Here is a 21,749-nt window from a genome sequence, read left to right as displayed (position 1 = left end):
GTCAGGAAAAGTTGCCTTTCGTGCCGTGCGTTTTGGGGCAATGTCGCCATCAGTGAGGCGTAGAAAGCTTCGCTTTAATAACACATAACCTTACGTGATACAAAAAGCCGTAGTGAAAACGACAATTACCGGTAAGTTAAGAAAGTACCGTCCAAGACACAAGTCGTCAAATAAGGCCCAAACAAAATTTTGCGGGTGATGGTTAACATTACGATCGTCACTGCAGACACTCGACAAAATTTCCCAAGACGAAATTCATTGCGCTCAAGTAAGTATGTTTGGGCCGATTTTCAACTCTAGACAGGCGCGCGTCGCATTCTCCAATTCGGAATCCTCAGCTGTATTCAACCCTCCACATCAGCTGCTGCACCAGCACAGAGGCTACAAAGGGCGGTTTGAATATCGGTGTATAATGATTCATATGTACACCCTTTGTCAAAACTTTCAAGGCCATTCCTGAGCCTTGGGAATACCATAAGGAATTCAAAGAATAAGCTTTACCTTTAAATGTGACAAAATGTTTTATGACAGTCAGAAAGAAAGGTGTTTTCTCAGCCTTTCGGCATAAAACGTTTCAGCCTGGCTTGGGACGCAAGCTTGTACATTTTTTTTGCGGCCTGCCAACTTTCGGCTTGGTCTAGAAAGTCTTGAAAAAGACTACATACGTGCGTGTGTATACAGAACTGATGCCCAGGACGGATGCAGTGGTCATATTGCCGGCAAAACATTCCTCTCTCTACCTCTGTGTGAATGTAAGGCGGACCGGCGGAGTATCGTGGTTTATAATATAATGTAAAGTGTTTGTGCGTGGCTGCAAGGAAGCACGAACCAATTCTACACGTGTACGTTACCTCGCATAGTGATCGTCCTCATCACGACCCGATCATCATGACACGTAAAGGCTGTAAAGCAGAGCATAAAAACATTTCTCTCGGTGTTATATCATTGTCTCTTGGCAGGAAAGAACCATAGCGGCTCCCCATGATGGATTACGGCGTGTCATCCACGTTTCACGTCACAGATACCCTCACACACTTTACTGACTGATCTTCTGACTGACTGACCTGGAGTATACCCGCTATTCTACGCTAAAATGGTATTGTTCGTTGAGCCTTTCGTTGAATAACACTGAGTTTGTAATCATGATTGAATGGAACCATGTGTTTACAATAACAAGGTTCCAGACAGGCCGCCAGCTTTCGCAGCCTAGGGACTACAACAACAACAACAACAACAACAAACAAGAGCCATGCACAATATGCGCGGCGGGACTTACGACACTCCGACCACGTTGCAGCCGAGATCTCGAGCTGTCTCCAGGATCTGCCTGGCCTCGGACAAAAGGCACCCGAATTTCCGGTTGAACGAAATCGATTCCTCTTCCTCATCGCTCATGATTCGGAGCAGCAACCTTTGGAGAACAAATAGCGACCTTAGATTATATGCTCTATATAGAGACCCGAGTTATATACCAGGTGAGTGCACATGTTTCACTAGTCGTACGTCTCGGGTTTTGCTGACTCTGCTGCACTACTGTCCCTTCTCGACAATTCGCGTAACTGCGGCCAAACTATTCAGAAGTAAAACATTGAACCAATGTGCATATACAGTGAAATAACTGTAAAAATATAAAGTCCAGCTTTGAAAAATTCTCTAGTTTGCCAGAGAAAGCAATTTTCTAATGGCACTTGGAATAAAGAAAGTTATCCCAGTAAGACGAATTAATGCTGCGACAAGCAAATATCCGCATTTCGTTCGAGTTTATTTTAAAATGACACAAAAAAGGAATAACAAAAAATGCTTGCTAGCGATGTAGTTCAACATATGTCATCTTTTGTTTCTCCTCGTAGCTTAATTTCCTGTCCCTAATTTACTTTCACGTGACCGGAATAAGCGAAATATAGGGCGCTCCTCACAGCCGCTTTGGACAACTACGGATAGGACGTGCAATGTCGCTCGATGCAGTCTCGGTATTCTAACTTATAATGTTGGCATACTTCATAAACGGCCCGCTGGTGATTAATGCGAAAGTATAAAACTTCATATGCCCTCCGTCTGACGACTACGGTGGTTGAAACGCGACGCTTTCGTGCCTGCGACAATGAAATGATGAAGGGCCAAAGTCAAAGCAGCTGCAATTAAAGTCACAGCGTCAGCGATCAAAGTGCGAACCGCCTTCCTGTCAAAGTCCAAACTCCGGCAACAGCAAATGAATTCCTCACGAGAAAGCTTAGCGCCTCCCCCCCCCCCTTCCCCCCGCAAACACACACACCCATCGTTGTCGCTAGGCGGAGCGGATTTGAACTACGAAGATAGAATGCGCTAGAGACCCAAAGCAAATACGCAGAGGCCCGAATACGATAATGGCGCAATCTGCCAAGTTCGGCTGTCTCACGCGTTACCGGAATTTGTTTTGTCAAGTGTGCAAATGTAGGGGTGGATTTTGGGTTATTTTAAAGAGGTTGTAATGTCGGTAAGGTTTCTATAAACTCGTTTTTCTATGCAGTACTTGAGTACAGTGTCGCGGAAAAAAATGTACAAGGATGTGTGTGATAGTCTGTTCCCTGTTCCACACTACAGAGCGCTGTACAGAGCAGCGCCCGGGCAGGACGTACTGAAGAGAGTGAAAAAAAAGTGAAGTGAGAGTGAAGAAAAGGATGCCTGTGCCATCGGGGGTGAAGTCCTTTTTCTCCAAACTGCATTCAGGGACACTTAACAGTGAAAACATGGTTAAAAGAAAAGGGATTAGTGACACCATGGGGTACAGACTGTACAATTTGCAAACAACCAGAGAACATAGAACACGTTTTCATACACTGTTGGATAACGGTTGTCACGCGTCACGTCGGTAAATGAATGGACTCCGGACCCAAAGGGATCAAGTTAAGATAAGACTTTAAGGAAGAAGAATGTAAGAGAAATATACAATAAAAGTGCTAGAAATACAGTACATGCAAAAAAGAACCCAAATGGCTTTCAGTTCGTGAACTAGAATAGTGTCCTCTCGCATATCTATTGGTCCCTATAGTTTCCTAAACGCCATTTCCCTACCGCACATTCTGTCGTTGCGTTGCACTGGATCGTTGGGGTAGCGGGGCATCAGTCGTCGCTAAGGTGGCTCCCTGAGCGCAGCGCCGTGAAGATGGTGACGGGGCCAGTGGGGCGAAGCCACTGGTGCGTGCGTGCCCGTGCAAGCCGGTGCTGAAGCCAGCGGAGCGGAGCCGCCGTTGCCCAGGAGCACCCGCGTCAAATGCTTGAGGAGGCCAACGGGGCAGTGCCGCTGGTGCCTTGCGGGTTCCCAGACCTCGGGTCCCGCCTCCTTCGGTCGCCTCGAACCACGATCTCCTCGTCCACCCGCTCGTCGTCTTCCTTCTCCTTTTTCCTCTCCTCTTTCTCCACCAGCTTCCAGAAATTTCTCGCTTCTTATCCCTTCTTCGTCGTCGTCCCCGCCGTCTTCGCACCTTGACTCCTGACATTTGCCCCCGTCTTCAAGAGTTTTTCATGAAAAACTGCTTCCACGTTTGTGGTCGATGATACACGCACTCACATCACGGATCACAGTGAGTCACTTTCTCACAGCACAGTTCAGTTCAGTCCTAAGGGCCACAGCTATGACACAAAGGTATAATCACTGAAAAGTTCACGAAAGTGTCACTTTCCGTGCGCGTTAGTGTAAATTCGCAAAAACATTTTCTCTCAGGCATTATGCCAGCAATGCCTAACATACAGACTACTGATTGGTTAATCACGGCACTCCACTCATAAAATCTGCTGTAGCATTGCATTGTCGTCTATCTAGTGCACTGCTCACTTGCTAATTTAGCATATCTTTCTCACTTTGGACATTCAGCAAAATACACTACTACATCACTAATCTACCAATTCACAGTATTCTGCTCAGCTAGGGATTCCTTCTATTCTTACATCCTTGGCAAACTCTATCTCTACGATCTAGACCGCCCTGTCTCGAAAAGCCATTGTATTTTCGTCCATAAGCTTGTCCGGCATAATGTCTTTCAACAAGGTACTGTTTTGGGTTGAAACACCCTGTTCCTCGAAACTCTTTCTGTCCTCGCAGTTCTTCAGCCCGTTGACCTGCATCTCCACTTCCCCAGCAAGCTTGGTAACGTCCTTGAGTTGCGCCACGAACTTTGAGCCGACCGTTTGCTGCGCTCTGTAGAACCATTACTCGCGATCCCCTTCGTTGTTCTACTTGGTTATAAGATTTTCGTGGTCCACTGCAGGTTTCATCCTTGCTCCTGTATCGATGACCTCCTTGTGCGACTTCATCTTGACAAAAGTTTCTGCCTCGTTGAGAGGGGTTGCCGTATGCCCTGCAGCTCTTACTGTTGTCTGCTCTCCAACCTCGTCGTCTGGTACTTTGGAAATGTCGCCGGCGATCTTCGCAATAAGCTTGTTGACACCAATTTCTCCAAGATGGATCCTTCTTTTGTTGTCGGGTGATTGTCTCGGGTGGCCTGTCCAACGCTGGTGCACTTGAATCGGCGAGTTCATGTAGCGATTCTTTTTTCTCAATTGCGGCCATTGCGCGCGCTGTCATAGACATTACCGGGGTTGAAATGATTGCTTGTGTTGTTTCTTTATCCTTTTTCCGTTCTTCATCTGGGCGTCTTCGTTCTCCATTCATATCCGCTAACTTGCTCGTCCATTTCGTGTCAGGGTCATTCACTTCCCTAATGCCTCTCACGTTACCTAGAATCACGTCAAACGGTGGCTCATCTACACATTTCGCTATTAACTCTCCCGTGTAGTAAGGGGTCGAAATTTGAATGATTGCTTCCGGCCAGCACCTTACCGTTCCATCTACAAGAACCACTTGTGCCTCCTTCCCAGTAAACTCGTTTTCCGTGACAAGGCTCCTCCTCACCAATACCGTGTTCGTTCCGGTGTCCCGGAGAACTGAGATTCGCTCTCCCCGCAGCTCGCCATCTACAACAGGCATTTGCCATCCTTGTGTCGCCCGATCCTCTCCTTCTCTAAGTGTTGTCTCTTTTCCTCTGGTGCTTGTGATTGTCTTTGGCGGGGCTGGGCCGAACTCGTTCGCTTTTATTGCACAAGCTGACGTCTCCTGCTTTTGAAAACGGCATTCTTCTGTTGCATGCCCTCTTCTCTTACACACCTGGCAAGTTGAAGGTGCTTGCCTCGAGTTAGCAACAGTTCGGCAATCAACGGCACGATGCCCTACGCGATCGCAAAGAAAACAACGCGATGGAGCCCTCGGAGCTAACCTTTGTGTCATACTTTCCGGTGATTCTATGCTCGCCGCCATGCCCTCTTCCTTCACTTTGCCCAAGTTCCTAAGCCTCTGAGCTTCACAGTACTGATCTGCGGCAGTAGTCATCTCTTCAAGGGTTTTTAGGCTGCGCTCCTTCAAAAATACTGCCAACTTGGAATTGCAACACGCAAGAAACTGTTCTGTCACCATTCGCTCACGAAGTTTTTCATACGTCCTTTCTGTGTTGGACATCTCTAACCACCGGTCAAAATAACTCAGGAGACGCGAAGCAAACTGCTTTCCTGTCTCCGCATCCTCTGGCTTTGCGCTGCGAAATTTCTCGCGGAAACCATCGGCTGTCAGTCTAAATCTTTGCAGCAGTGCTGTCTTTACAGTGTCGTAGTCCATAGACTCTGATGCCGGCATTCTTCCGAAGACACTAAGTGCTTCGCCGACCAGACAGAGACTCAATGCTGTCGCCCACTGACTCTTCTCCCAACCTTGCCCTAGTGCTACTCGTTCGAAGCGATGGAGATAAGCATCGAGGTCATCTCTTTTGTCATCGAAAGGAGCCATGAGTCTTCTTGGGCAAATTTCCGGACTCTTGGACATCTGTGGTACTGGAGATACTGGGGATTGTTCACCACTTTGGTTTGATGCACTGGCATTTGCTAAACGTAGCTTTAACTCGACCAACTCTTTCTCTTGGGCTAGCTTTTCTTTTTCTACATCCGCCATGCGCTTCGCTCTCTCTTCCTCTTCTCGATTCGCGTCCCTCACTGCTGCTCTTTCCTCTCGGCGTCTCTGATTTTCCCTCTCGTACAGGTCCAACATCTCTTCCTTAGTCAACCCCAAGCTACTCGCCAATGTCATTAACTTTTCGAGATCCATCTCTTCCACCGCGGTAAACAGGTGGCAATGGGGAAAGGGATCCTGGCAGGCTCGCCAATGTTTTTGTCACGCGTCACGTCGGTAAAAGAATGGACTCCGGACCCAAAGGGATCAAGTTAAGATAAGACTTTAAGGAAGAAGAATGTAAGAGAAATATACAATAAAAGTGCTAGAAATACAGTACATGCAAAAAAGAACCCAAATGGCTTTCAGTTCGTGAACTAGAATAGTGTCCTCTCGCATATCTATTGGTCCCTATAGTTTCCTAAACGCCATTTCCCTACCGCACATTCTGTCGTTGCGTTGCACTGGATCGTTGGGGTAGCGGGGCATCAGTCGTCGCTAAGGTGGCTCCCTGAGCGCAGCGCCGTGAAGATGGTGACGGGGCCAGTGGGGCGAAGCCACTGGTGCGTGCGTGCCCGTGCAAGCCGGTGCTGAAGCCAGCGGAGCGGAGCCGCCGTTGCCCAGGAGCACCCGCGTCAAATGCTTGAGGAGGCCAACGGGGCAGTGCCGCTGGTGCCTTGCGGGTTCCCAGACCTCGGGTCCCGCCTCCTTCGGTCGCCTCGAACCACGATCTCCTCGTCCACCCGCTCGTCGTCTTCCTTCTCCTTTTTCCTCTCCTCTTTCTCCACCAGCTTCCAGAAATTTCTCGCTTCTTATCCCTTCTTCGTCGTCGTCCCCGCCGTCTTCGCACCTTGACTCCTGACAACGGTACACTTTTGGGATGTGATGCAAAGAACACTATCCAAAGAATTTCCACTTAATTCACTCAGTATCCGGTATCTATGTACGGACAATGAAGAAGGGGTCCCCTACGACTTAGTTATGCATTTGTGCCTCCATAGCATCTGGCATGCACGCATGGCCTGGCTTAATGGCGACGCGGACGCTCGACCGGCGCGGCAGTTACTGCAAAAAGCGTTCCACAATTTGTTGAGGGGCAAAGAACGCTACAGCCAGTTCCTGAGTGGTTGGGTTTTGTTGAAAAACTGACTGTTACTAAGTAGTGAACCAATGTCAAAGCCAAGTCGGAGTCACGACTGGCTGCTTTTTGTGTGTGCCTGTTGTATGCGGTGTGTTGAATGACTTGCGTTATGTCGAAGACCGGCAATAAAGAAAAAAAAAAGATGATGGCGCACCGATTAGACATCGGCTTAATAACGCGAAGGACCCAGGTTCAATTCCTACCACGGGAAGCGTTTTTTCTTGTTTTTTTATCATAATAATAATGTGCCGCCCCATCGTGGAAAGTTGGTTTTCTTGCAGTGTGTTATGGTTCAGTGAGACCATGAGACCAAGAGGGCTTCGTTATGAAATGACCGCTAAGTGAAGAGGCTGGCGTCTCTGGTGGTGAATATATAAGCACCTAAATCCCAGGTGACCACGAAGCGTCGGACAGCGTGTATTTTCGCAGTAATAAAACACAAGAAAGTGAGCGCCCTGCTAAGCAACGCCTGGGCACGCACAGAGCCACGTGTAGAGACGCGTGTGGCTCATCGGCATGAGCGAATTTACCTTTATAAACTCACTAATTGTTACTACTAGTTTTCGCCCTTACTTGAAATCCTTCCCTTTCATCTTGTAGAGTTCTTCAATGGCGTCAAATGTCACCAGCTCCACGCCGTGATTTTCGGCGAACCTCATGTGGCTCGTGCTCTTCACAGTGTGAGCGTAGATAATACGGCTCGGCTCGACGCCCATGTTCAACAGCGCTCTTATTTCATTCTGAAAGAAGTACAGGATAAATTAGCGGAAAAAATACGTCCGAGAATTCCCTTTTCTGCGCAATAGCGACATCACGCACAGTTCTAATACACACGAAGTAAAAAATGAGCCGAATAGATCTCCCATGGCATTCCAGAGTCTTCTTTCGGTAGCTTGACAGATTTTTGTTGAAGAGCAGAACGGGGAGCGGGGAAATGAGGTAGAAAGACATATTGTTCGCAAAATTCTGATGGAAAGCTATTAACATAGTTTTCCAGTGTCTTGATTATTCGCACAATTCCATTTACCCGTCATATGCTATTGGGCTGCCAGTACCGAGACCTCTTATTGCGAACTGTATAATTTGAGCGTATTCCTACTGGGTAATTTTTAGCAAAATTAGCGCTTTCTTGCTCATCTATCCACCAGTTGCTTTTCTCCTATTGTACTAAGTGTCACGGCTTCGTTTGATTCCATTTCGTTTTGCCCTTTCTTCGAGCAGTGCAAGAAACGGCAGATATGACAGCTGTGGCTCTAGCGACGCCCCACGAGCCCCGAATAATGGGGCCAAGTCGAACCAAGGGAGGGAGTGCGCGTTCAATTTTCAATCGTAAGTTACAGCAATTTACGAGTTTATCTGCCACACGTGGCTGCGTATTGTTTGGATCAGACGGTCCTGACCGAATTTGCAAACAGCGCGGGTTTACATCAGTCTTCGAAGAGTGCTGCGGGGAACATTGCAGACACAGTTTACTTGTCCTCACAAACTCACGCCATTCAACAACCAGCTACTTGAGCCCCTGAAACAAAGTAGTTTTCACAGTCCTTGCTTACTTACTTTGTTGGAACAATCGAAGTTCACCCCAAGGGATTTCAATATGGCGAGAACAACTGGGTCCGGGCATGACTTCACGGCTGAAAAGAAATTCGCGAACATCAACGGTCTCATTGTTTTGTCCAGCGTTTGGTACGCACTCAAGGTTTCTTAACTTGAAAATAATATTTCTAAGCTAACACACAAACATAAAGTGAGACCAAGTTATGCAGTGTGAGTTGTGGTACCGTAGAAAGGCGTCACCCGGGGCAAACACTGCCGCCATATCTCATTCTTCCGAATGATGTCCCGTACGTCGCAGACGAAGAAGGCGTCGTCGCTTACCTGCAAAGAAAGGTTTTGTTAGCGAAAATGCACTCGTACCAACTTTCCGGCTCCCGGCAGGGATGTTCAAAACACTATGAGCAACGCAGTCAGGGAGTTGTCGCGATCTGTTTTCCTTTAAATTCAAACGCTTATTTTCGCGCTCGAGTTTGATGCAAGTGGCTTGCTGTTTGGAGCTCCCTGTCCGGGCGTGGAGAGGTGCGCGAAGGGAAAACGATGGGGGGGTATTAAGTTTTAGTGTGTGCTGTTGCAGGAGTGCTGCCGGCTGTGAGAAAGCGCCCTGGAAGCGCCGATCCGGCCGCGTTCCCCACTTACTGAGCTGCGCGGAATCCCCGGTACGCCTCTCGTATTCAGTAACCTTCCGCGTCGTACCAATGAAGTTCCCTTTCATTAATTTAAAATTTTATTTTCCCTTGGAAGGATCTTAAAAATCACCAACAAAATTACCAACATTCATTTAGGGCTATTATTGCGGGGTTGGCTCCAGCGCACACAACTGAGCAAAAATGAGATTAAAATGGCGTGTTCAAAAAACACAAGCTTTTATAGGTTGGCAGTAACAATGTATTTACTAGAGCGGATACTCCCAATGGGAAAAAATGCAGTAGGTACGTGACCGCAGTGACAAAATATTACCACGCGCTGTACACTCCACATATTTTCTATTAATTATAGCCAATGGCGCAAAGATACGCGGATTCGAAGCTATCTTAGGCCTAGACAAATCGTATCTACTTAACGCACCTGGCAAGGTGCAAGAGGTTCGAACAATACAAGGATGTAGGCTTTTAATATACGACTGCATGGTAAGTTTGATGATAAAAACGAGAGAAATTTCGATAATCGTCTACTAATGCGTAAACGATGCTATACCGCCTCCCTTCGATTCGGGTTTTTCTTCTTTTGCTACGTTTTCACTATTATAGCGATTAAATGTGTGAACTTCGCGAATCACGTATTTTTGGGCAGATGGCATTATACACGATTGGTGCCTTTTCATGATTTTTGTTCCTGTTCCGGTTTTTTTTTTCTGGGGGGGGGGGGGCTGTCTTTTTATTAATTTTCTTCGTCGTGGAGGGCGGGGAATGCGGTAACCGTTTTTTCATTAGTTCAGTGTTGTTATTTTATATAAGAAGCCTTATTTGCCGCCACTCTCGCCACCTTTCCAGGGGCTGTTGCTGGCTGCTGTTCCGCTGGTGACCAGGGGCCAGGCGGCGAGAGCAGCATATGGGTTCCCGTGAACAGGGAACCACCTCCATCCAGTGGGGAGTTCGCAATGAACGCCTCTTCTTCCCTGGCCGATTGCGCAGCTCGTGCCCGGTGCTTCCTTCTCGCCCGCGGCTCGGGTGGAAGGGCTGCGCACAAAACCATCGGTTGGCGCGCTGCTCTCCGTTAATAGAGTTTTCACTGAGCGTTTTCGACGGCCCTCGACGGTTCGGCGGTCTGATCAGCGCAACCGGAGCCAATGCCGTTCGCGGCCAAGCACGCCACGCATGCGCAATGGCGCTCCCGCTTGCTGTCGGAGCGGCGAGGACCGTGATAAACGGCCAGCTAAAACTCGCTAATATCGTTTCCCCGTCGCGATGCGCCTGAAGAGCACGCTAGCACGAGCCAGAAAAATTATTCAAAGTCGTGGCTGAAGCTTCCACGTCATCCCGGCCCGAACGAAGTGTAACGCCGGATAGGAACGTATTCGCTAACAGCGAAACATGGCGCAGACCGTGAATGCATGCTGGCTCGAATACGTCAGTCAGGGAAATAACGCGTGGCTCCAATACATAGTTTTGGTATCACGTGCGTACACCTTTCACGTACCCAAACATGAAACGTACACGTAGCCCACGGGCGTGTAGTTTGGAAGCCTTAGGTACACGTACGCGCGCGCAAAGGGCGTATGGATGCACGCGTTCTCCGCGCGGTACTCCTAGCGCAATCTACCAACAGAGACAGACACTGCTGTAGCCACGCGTGATCTCGCGAGCCCGTTGCCATGACGACGGCAAACGCTTCTTCGTCAGGCTTAACAGCTGAAAAATCCCCATTCTATTGGGAAAACGAAAGCTTTTTTCGATTGAAGTTTTGTGTGAAGGTTAGAACGGGCAAATTGAAGGTGAAATGAACAGATTACGACGCGATATCGCATCTACGGATTAGCGCCTAGACTGTTATCACCGCGAAGCGGGAAGGCAGGGCCCCGCCATGTTGGTCAACTCTACGTACGGAAGCTACGTACAGACCGCAACGTAAACATTTGAATCTCACGGACGCCCGTTAGACTCACGGCGACCCTTCGCGTTCTGAACATACACACTAAACATCCGTGAAGGCTCTACGTACGTGAAGCTAAAACTGTCTAATGAAAGACGACGAGCGTCTGATAACTAAGCCCAGAAGCGACGATCGAACAAAAATGCCACGCGCACTTTCGTCTCAACCGATCATTGCCATGACGTCCGTGCAATCATTACAAACGGTGCTATTCAACTCCATTGCGCAGTTCAGAAGAGCGACACTAATGAAAATATCATATTTGAAATTAAATTCAATTGAATAACGATAACTGAAATATTCGCTTTAGGTCGACTCGCCATATGGGTAGGGTCCGCCATTTTAGAATTTTTTGTTTTTAAAATATTCCTTCAACCAGTTATCTCCATTGGTATTTAACCAAAGGTCTTCAATGATCTCCACTGCTCTTTAACCAATGGCCTTCCACCATTTACACTATTATAACGATGATATGTGCCAACTTCGCCAGTTATGCATTTTTGTGCAGATGCACGCTGTGCACGCTGCGTGTTCGTGATTTTTTTCGTGTCTTGGTTTGTGTGCTGGGGATTTTCGTCTTTATCGCCTGAGAACCGTGTATACGGTAGAAACATTTGATTTCGCTAGTGCAGCTTCATTTTAACAGCGAATATGTTCTTGCTCGATGCTTTCGTGGGACGAAGTGTGGTAATGCGATCGCAGCGATGTGGCGAGGGCATAGCCTAGCAAGGAGGAGAGCAAGCGACAAGCACACATGCAGCAACTTAAATTAATGCTTGAACGAGACGCTTTCGTAGCCAAAACTTTTCTGAACTACTAAATCTGGTGGTGATGTTTATTCTTGTCAACATTATTGAGCAAAAAGAAAACGTTAAGCCTTTTTTATCATCATCATCATCATCATCATTATGTATTGTACCCTTAAAGGCCCCTTGCGGGGTATTACAGAAGGGGGGGGGGGAGTCAAAACAATAGTGCACACATAACAAAAAAACAGAGAGTAACGCAGGAACAATTCCGACATACATTCGTGTAGAGAAAGTAAAGACGTACAGGCATGAAAAAGTTTTTGCGTACACACAGAACACAAATAAGCCGGAATGGGAGTAAATGGCTTGTGTCATAACTCAGTACCAATTCGGAGTTTTCAAAACTCCTTCCAATGGGAGTTTCGCATTACTCCCATTATTTCGGCAGTTTTTTCAGTAGCATATGGGAGTTTCATTTTACTGCCACTACAATGGGAGTTTCCAGGGGTACCATTGGGAGTGTATTGTTTCCTCCAACTGGGAGTTTTCAGGGGGCGCATTGGGAGCAGTGTTGACCTGCCATCGAGGTTTTTTTGTGTGTGTTTTTGTGCGCTTCATATATATGCGCTGCAGTGGAATGTATTAATGCATTTGGGAGTTCTTAATAAGGGCACAGGCCGCATTTTTATTTTTCGGTGGGGATCACGTAATTTCTAGTCTTTTTCCGCTTGAAACGTTGAATGGCGAAACGTGAAAAGTTTGTTTTCTGCACAGTCAATTTATTGCATAAAAATTACATGAATACGATATACGTGCGAACACGTTAATAAGACAATAAAAACACAGAATCAACAAAACACCTACATCGAGAACACAAGGTATCTTGGAAAGAGCTTTATCTACTACAACACTCCTCAACGAAACAAATTTAAGCCATTTGCAAACAATGAAGTCAGCATGTCGTCGATGCGCTGTTTGCTTGCACCAGCCTCCCAAACGCTGACGTTGCCGCACCCCCTCGCGAATTCCCCTGGAAGCCACAGCAGCACATTCATTAGAGGGATAGCAAAACGCTTTAAATCTGCGGTAACAAATACAGAGGCATATTGGGCATCTGACCTGAAAAAAAAAAAGAAACGGCACTGTAAAGACGCTGCACTTGTCACTCTTGTGTCCAACTTTCCGAATGTCTGAATGTTTGTTTAAAGCTACGCAAAATTGCACTTCTGTCCGAGACACCTGCGCGCTCACTAGTTCGTCAAAACGAAGTGTTCTGCTGTTCAAAAAGGTGCGCGACCCTTGTGGCGACCAACTTCTCAAAATGCTTCCTTTCCCTCTTTTCCTTGCGTGTAGTGTTCTGGGAACGAGCTTCAGGTTTTACCCCCCGCACTGCCCCTCTCTCCCCTCACCGAAAGTTAAGGAAATATTTCGGTCGGTGTGACACCTGCGCGTGCCCCCTTCAAAAAAATAAATAAATAAATAAAATAAGCAGTCGTCTGTCGACTCTACAGAATGCTCCCTCGAATGACGTTTGCTGGTTATAGTTACACGCGCCTAGCGTACGGAGAGCTCCCACGGGGCCCCGACCTTCTCCCTTTCCAGTGAATGCAATTAATCGCCGGTGGCACGCGGCAGTCACCCTCCTCGTAGCAGGCGCGGCTGGCACCACACCTACTTCTCAGGAAAAGCGGCCGCCCTGCGACGTTTGACCGGCCAACTTCACCCTCGCTTGCCAGAAAGCCACAGACACAGCCTAACAAAAACACCTAACAGCCGTCCAGAGTTCGGACAGTTTTCATTCTGCTTGCAAGTGTGAATGAGTGAGTGTTCTGCTCGAGACCCGCGCAAATACGCATTGCGTTCACACCGTTCGGCCTCCCCAATGACGTTCCGGGCATGGTGCCGTCTTTCAAGCACAACGCTCACCTCGAGTGGCGGAGAATCGCCCGTGCAGTGGCGCGGGAAACACGTTGAGTTTATTTGACGCTAGAAGGGGCACAAGTCTCCCAAAATGTTGCGTACAATAAAAAACGTGAAAATCTTACCTTCAACCACCTCGCAGAGGCACAACCGCGTTGTTTTTAACGAGCCACTCTCAGCGATCACTGAATTTAGGCCTCGCGTCGGCTCGCTGGCGTATTCCGTCGGCTCGAAGGTCGGTGACTCGGAGGCGACGTTGCAGTCCGTCGCACGTCAGTCCAGGCTGGTTCCACAATGTTCGCAACGAGCTTCGGTTGTTGGGAAGCACTTCACATCCGTTCGTCCGGCCGCAAGTTCACACTGGCAATAAATGTTCGGGGACGCTGGAGCTCACACGACACACGACACCAACTGGCAGCCATTTTGTAAGGACGCGTAGAGGAGGAAGGGGTGAAGGAGGAGGAGAAGGAAATGGAGGTGGCATGGGAGTTTTTAATACTCCCATTAGGACAAACGCAGTAATCACAGCCAGATACTGCGTTTTGTGAAGAGGTACAACCGTGGTAAATGCGCTTATTTACGACGGCTTGTGGCCCCCGGTGTAAACTGGCAGTTTTTCCACCATCATACTACCACACGTGGGAGCAGGCCGCCTGTCGTGAGGAGTTTAAAAGACGTATCCCAGCCAAGAAACTCCCATTCAGGCTAACTTGTGTTTTGTGTGTAGTTAAGATCACTGCAGTTTACAACCTTAACAAACAGAAGAAAATAAAAAAAGAGAGAAGGGGAATGAGAGCGATGAGCAATTCTAAGAAGTTATCAGTTGCCTTGTCCGCTGAACAAAACAAAAAAAAGCTAGAAAGAGGAATGAACTCACTCAGGGCATCAACCGTATGGCCTTTGGCACGCGTGTCAGTGTCCTACGAACCAGGAGCCAGAAGGGCGCCGGCCTGCCGGCCTGCGTACTCTCACACGGTCACAAGCCTTTGACGTCGGTGGGCCGTCTAATCCTCTTACCCTAAGGACCATGCTACGGTGGGCAAAGCACCCGGAAAGGTGTTCCCCACTCCTTGCGCTCAGTACCCCAAAATATTCCCGAGAGGACAAGGCAGTGCAAGAACGACATCCGCAGACAGGGCAAGGAACGCAGCCCCCGTCTCCGAACAATGCGAGGCGGCAGACCAAGAAGCTGACCTCGCCGGAACTGCCATCTTCGAGAAACAGGCAAGCTGGAGGAAGTGCCTTTACGTTGAGTCAAGGTATCTACAGCGATCCCCATGGAGCCGCAATGGCTCGCGAGGGACTCCCCAGTCTGTGTTAACACAGGAGCTCCGTTCCGCAGAGTGGGGTTCGTGGAAGGCCGGCAGCGGCAAAAGGTTGCAAGGCGACGTTGCAATGCAAGCCGTGTCACCTCTGAAGAAGGAGCCGAGCCGGCTTCGAAACGTCGGGTCTCCAGTTTTTGTATTATTGGCTGGGGGTGTAATTATATTTATCAGACATGTAAAGAAGCAACGAAAACTAAAAGCAATTGAAAAGGACGCTAAAATAACGCGTAGACAAAGAAACAAGGTAGGATGTAGGAGATTAGTAACTCGCAGAATTTCGAAGGGTGGTGCTCTGCAACGACGGATTCTGGTAGGGAGTTCCATTGTTCTATCGTTACGGGAAGTAAAAATTTGTTTGAAGCGTTAGTGGAACCGTGAAGTCTTCGAATGCTCAAAGAATTGAAGAGGCGATGTGATGAGCGCACGGGTAAAAATAAAAGCGTAGAACGAAGGTCGGGGAAGTTATAGTACAAATTATGGAATAGGCAGAGCAGTGAAATTTGGCGTCTTGATGCTAAGGGGGGCAGTCCAACAGATGCTTTTAAGTTGGTGACGCTCATAGTGTAGTCATATTTGGTTGAGATGAAACGGGTAGCGCGGTTTTGGACAGCTTCAATATGTCAGCCAGGTACGTTTGGTGCGGCTTCATAATGGAGGAGGCATATTCCAGTTTGGTGGGGATGAAAGTTTCATATGCTATTTTACGGATCGATGGAGGGGTAGATAAAGATCTTATAAGGTTCAGGGACTTCGAGGCATCGGCTGTTAGTTTTGGAATGTGCTTCGACCAGTTTAGTTTGTTAGTGATGGTAACGCTAAGGTAGCGGTAGCTATCGACCTCAGATAGATTAACTGTGCCTAAACTGTATGGGAATGTAGTTATGGAGCGCTTCCGGGTAACATGCATGAACTCGCATTTGTTAACATTTAGATTTATCATTCAGCGTGAGCACCGATTGCCAATTAAGGTCAAGTCATTTTGGAGGACGGATTGCTCGTTACTGGTTGTGACACGGCGGTAAATCCCACAATTATCGGCGAAAAGACGGATTGAAGATGAAACTCCAGTTGGGAGGTGGTTTATAAATATAAAGAAAAGAAGTGGACCAAGTACTGATTCCTGGGGAATACCGGATATTAATTTAGTAGTTTCTGAGCAGCGATCTCCAACCCAAGTGAACTGAACGCGATCTGTTAGGAAACAGGTGATCCATGACAGGATTAACGGATCGAGATGAAGAAACGAAAGTTTTGACACTAGTCGTTTATGGGGGACGCCGTCAAAGGCCTTTGAAAAATATAAGTAAATTACGTCTGTCTGGAATGAAGAATCTAAGTTTAGGTGAAAGTCTGGGGTGAATTCAAAAAGTTGAGTTTCGCATGACAGGTCTGGACGAAAGCCATGCGGATTGCTGAAGAAAAAAGAATTCTTTTCGAGGTGGTTTGCTATGTGCGAATATAGGATATGTTCCAAACGTTTGCAGGCAATACATGTAAGTGAGATCGGGCGATAATTGGAGGCAAGATAATTTTAGGCAAGATATCAATGCATAACGGATAATTGAATTGTTCTTTTAATTAAAAATACATGGCTGCTTGACCTTCGCGATAGCGAATAAAAAAAAAGCACACCATGAAAAACAAAAGCGCTCGCGGCGCTCCTTTGTGGCAGTGTTAGAAGTTCAAAAGTAACAAAAGGTACCAGTAGATGACGCAAGTGCTGGAACACGGAAAAAATGAATTCGCGCGAACTGGAATATGTCTGCTGGCCTTGGGAAATTCTATGAAGCATATACTTGCGATTAGAGAACGCGAGGCAGCTTCGCTGTTAACTTCAGCGTTGGCGACGGCAAGTAAGTGAAACTGGGCACATTTTTTTCGTTCTTGTTAGTACTTTTGTGTTGCTGTAATTTCTTTTGATTAATTTTATCTCCAAATCTACTACTTTAATGATTCAGTAACTTCGCAATTTATGCGTTTTGGTGCAGACGCAGGATGCTTCATGGTTGCTGAACCGGCGTACCAGGCAAAAAAGGCTTACGCATTAAAATAACTCATTGCGTTCAAAACCTGACTGCTTCCGACATTAAAGAAGCCCTGTGTCTTTGTCTGAGCTATAGGTTAGATGAATAGATATATCGTACAGCGCTTAAAATTGGAAATCACGTAGCCACGAACTCACGTGCTCTCAGCTCAAGCGGGGCAGTGGACCATCGGTACTGGTATAATAAGATCTACTACGTGAGGACAACAGGAAACTCAAATGTAATGTGTGCGGGCGTGCGTATTGTCTGCGCAGCATGCCAGTAGTTGTTCGCCAGTTCTTGCTTCCAAATAGACCTATCTGTGCCGAAAGTTGTTCATAATGTTCCCCCCAAAATGGTAGCGCAAATGTTCTCCCTTTTAGTACATTAAAATACTTCTGTGATGATTTGGGGGTGAAAATTTAAGGTGTTTAGCCTATGCTGTCAAATTCGCATTTTTATTTACCTGTTTTCCAGAAATTTCTCGTGCAGCATCTTCAAGAGTACCGTGAGTGAAAATAAACGTTTTCAGGGCGTCGTCAGGCCGCTCCGCTTCCATCTGTAAATAGGGTGGTTACTGTTTAAAATGCAAATTAGTAGTACATATATCGAGTTGTAATTAAATACAATATAGATGTGTGTGTGTATGTGTGTGTATATATATATATATATATATATATATATATATATATATATATATATATATATATATATATATATATATATAGCGAATCAGAATAGGAAATGAGGGGCTCGTTGAAAATAACACAGAAATAAGGGTTGGCAGTCGAGAAAACCTCGGAAAGCAAAGGGGAGGATGTGGTAGATCATTGAAACAGATTAAGAATTTGGAAAGAAAGAAAGAAAGTGAAGAAAAAATGCCCGCCAGGTGGGATCCGAACCCACGACCTCCAGAATACCGGTCTGGTGCGATAACCACTACGCTACCGGCGGGGCGATTTTCCCATTCACTTTCTGGGGTATTTATGTTAGGTATGTTTGTTTCCTGTGCTTGGGGGTGGTAGCCAGCGCCATTCGGACTAATCGGGGTGAAGGGGACCTTCTTTTTAACCCCCGGGTCGTGACTCGAGTGTCTACGACATGTCCAGAGTGGTCGACCAGCTTTGAACCCTCTTAAGCTCCCTTTGGCAACAAGACTGCCAGAACAGAGGCCCTCGCTATGCATATAGCGAATCAGAATAGGAAATGAGGGGCTCGTTGAAAATAACACAGAAATAAGGGTTGGCAGTCGAGAAAACCTCGGAAAGCAAAGGGGAGGATGTGGTAGATCATTGAAACAGATTAAGAATTTGGAAAGAAAGAAAGAAAGTGAAGAAAAAATGCCCGCCAGGTGGGATCCGAACCCACGACCTCCAGAATACCGGTCTGGTGCGATAACCACTACGCTACCGGCGGGGCGATTTTCCCATTCACTTTCTGGGGTATTTATGTTAGGTATGTTTGTTTCCTGTGCTTGGGGGTGGTAGCCAGCGCCATTCGGACTAATGTCAGTTTGGGAAATATATCACACGATGATATGTTTGAGGACTAAGAGTAGAATCGGCTTTTCTGCATCTAGAGTGTTCTTTTTTATAGCAGGGGTAAAACTGCGGCATATATATATATATATATATATATATATATATATATATATATGCTTGCGCTGTTTGGGACCCTCATACATCAAAGAATACTGACTTGTTAGAAAAGATCCAAAGGAGAGCAATTCAGTTTGTTCATTCAAAATTTCATCCCAGAGATTCGGTTTCCGAGTGTGTGTGTGTGTGTGTGTGTGTGTGTGTGTGTGTGTGTGTGTGTGTCTGTGTGTGTGTGTGTGTGTGTGTGTGTGTGTGTGTGTGTGTGTGTGTGTGTGTGTGTGTGTGTGTGTGTGTGTGTGTGTGTGTGTGTGTGTGTGTGTGTGTGTGTGTGTGTGTGTGTGTGTGTGTGTGTGTGTGCTTGCGCTGTTTGGGACCCTCATACATCAAAGAATACTGACTTGTTAGAAAAGATCCAAAGGAGAGCAATTCAGTTTGTTTATTCAAAATTTCATCCCAGAGATTCGGTTTCCGAGCTCATGCGTAACAACGGAATTCCAACCTTGCAGTCCAGAAGGCAGTTTCTCCGCCTTAAATTATTGTATTTACTTTATCACCGCACACTTACTTCGGACTGTAGTTCCTTCTTGAAACTCCTTGCTACTCGCCGTACTCCACATTCCCATTCTCTGTCCTTAACCCCAATGTTCGCTTCCACCAATCTGTTTAAATTTTCTTTTTCCCCCGTACAATTAATGATTAGATCTTAGCATTGCATCAACTACAATAAACAAATTTGCGAGCAATAAATGAAAAGGAAGCTGTTTCTTTCAATCTTGGTGTTACAAAACAGAACTAGTAGGAGCTGATACGCTAAAGAAATTTAAAATAACACTTTGCATGCGGGGCAAACTCTTGTTATGCTGAAAGTCTTAAATGGAACTATCGCAGTTGTAACGAACACATCTCCAACACCAGTTGCAACAACGAGTTTGCATTTGATGCTGAATACGCGCAAATACTTCAAAGATCTTGTACTTGCCAAATTAAGTTTTCGAAATATGACATTTTTCATAATCTTTAGTAAGTGACAAAATTTTGTCAGTTTGGGAAATATATCACACGATGATATGTTTGAGGACTAAGAGTAGAATCGGCTTTTCTACATCTAGAGTGTTCTTTTTTATAGCAGGGGTAAAACTGCGGCATTCAAGCCAGTCTGTAATAGCCATTTGTCGGCCCACGTCCGTGTCCAACCATCGTAAGAGTTCAGTCTGGCAACGACTATAGAATCAATCGCTAGAAATATAAAAAGCGGACACCACAACGGAATTGTAGAGTCATTTAAATGTATTCCACAATAGCAAGGGCCTTGTTAAGCACCGACATTCAATTCACATCACCTGGTCTTTGGTGAAATTTATAAAAATTACAACAGAAAAGGTCGGTTACTACAACCCGTATTTTGGATGAACTGTGCGTCTGACGAACATTACGAGTTTTTTATTTCTATCTCAGAGATTAAACATACGAGTTTGTTTGTAATAGAAGGCGCTGGCTTCGAAATTCTCTGTTCACAGAATTCCATAATATAGACTAAGTTTATCGCCCAAGCCAGTCCTGTAAGACACCCCAAAATCGTGAGAGCCACACTTGCGCGCTCCCCTACTGACCTTGCTTTGCGTCGGTCTTCTCTGTTTTGAGCTCGATGTGACATCGTAAGTTTGTTGCTTATCAGCCAACCAGGCGATTGGAGGGAGAGTAACAAGACGTTGCCACATCTTCATAAGAATTTGGCGCGCGTCCATCACACGGTGCAATGCCAATACTGACGGCTGGTCACGCTGGGAAGGTAATGCACAGAAAATTGCACGGCTAATGTGGGTGCATTTTATATCCTCCGTGAGGTTCAGAAGGGAGGGATTAAAGGTGACGGCAACTTAATTTTTACGGCGGTAAGTATGTTTACAGTTTGAATGCGTAACCGAAAACGCCGGTGCTCTAGAATGCATATTTCAAGTTTGTCGCGCGGGCCTCCTAGGCTGAACAGGAAAATGGGCAACATTTATAAACCATTATTTATATACAAACATTTGTGTGCCGTCGTCGGTTACACTTTCTGATGGCTCCATACTTTTTGGCATACACTGGGGATTGAGCAATGTGTTCCAAAGACAAAGCAAATTGATAAATATTCCTTATCGAGATTACCAAAGGAAAGAAAGGGTGTGGGGCATGCCAGGATTCCTAACTGCGCGGTGGTATGCACGGTTCTGTATATTACTGAGATGCGTGTAACCCCCCCGCCCCCCAACCTCCCCCTTCAGATGCTATAAGCTCCGCTTGTCATCCACCCATTGCAGGGTGGAATGACCTTGGATTTTCAACGGGCTTACAAAATAGCGAGTTGTCAAAATGATAGGTATTTCCGGCTGTCTTCTCAATTTCTACAAAGTTCTAATTTAAATTTGACATGCCACTTTCAAAACACTGCAGTCTGGCTTGTGGTGAGGGATATGTTCCCCGCAACTGGAACCTCAAACACGCAGGCATTCAAGTTCATATTGTGCACTCGGCTATGCGATACAGACCAGAACCATAATTTTCATAATGTAAAAGCGTAGGTGCACTGTGTTGGGAATTGTAATTGAGTGGTCGTTTATACAAATTTTTGAGTGACGTCAAAAAGCGCGCCAGTCAACAAAATAACTGTAGCCGCCTTCCAGGAAATTGCGGCAAAAATATCTTGCTGCTGTTGAACAACTAGAAGGAATTGGAAGGCGGATGAAAAAAATGAGACTGTGTAATGTAAACATTCTCAGCACAAACTACGAGCTCGAGTGTATACCTAAAAAATAATACAACCCGAGTGCGGACTGGTCAAAACATAAGATAGGAAAAAATCCAGTTGTCATGCAGCTCTGGTTTGTCTTACAGC

General features: G+C 46.4%; 1 protein-coding gene across 1 annotated transcript in view; it reads right to left on the bottom strand.

Moving 5' to 3' along the window:
- Nucleotides 1-21,749, bottom strand: part of LOC144168499 (ornithine decarboxylase-like) — an 80,462-nt gene that overhangs the window by 22,873 nt on the left and 35,840 nt on the right. The window contains exons 2-6 of the mRNA XM_077697469.1: nucleotides 17,743-17,835; nucleotides 8,894-8,990; nucleotides 8,670-8,746; nucleotides 7,686-7,852; nucleotides 1,277-1,411 (exon numbers count right to left, since the gene is read on the bottom strand). Coding sequence (XP_077553595.1) covers nucleotides 1,277-1,411; nucleotides 7,686-7,852; nucleotides 8,670-8,746; nucleotides 8,894-8,990; nucleotides 17,743-17,835 — 569 coding nt within the window. The remainder of the gene's footprint in view (nucleotides 1-1,276; nucleotides 1,412-7,685; nucleotides 7,853-8,669; nucleotides 8,747-8,893; nucleotides 8,991-17,742; nucleotides 17,836-21,749) is intronic.

The sequence above is a fragment of the Haemaphysalis longicornis genome, unplaced genomic scaffold, assembly GCF_048455015.1.
Source record: "Haemaphysalis longicornis isolate Haplotype H1 unplaced genomic scaffold, Haemaphysalis longicornis Haplotype H1 scaffold_2, whole genome shotgun sequence".
Classification (NCBI taxonomy): Eukaryota; Metazoa; Arthropoda; class Arachnida; order Ixodida; family Ixodidae; genus Haemaphysalis; species Haemaphysalis longicornis.
This window is presented reverse-complemented; position numbering and strand designations above follow the sequence as displayed.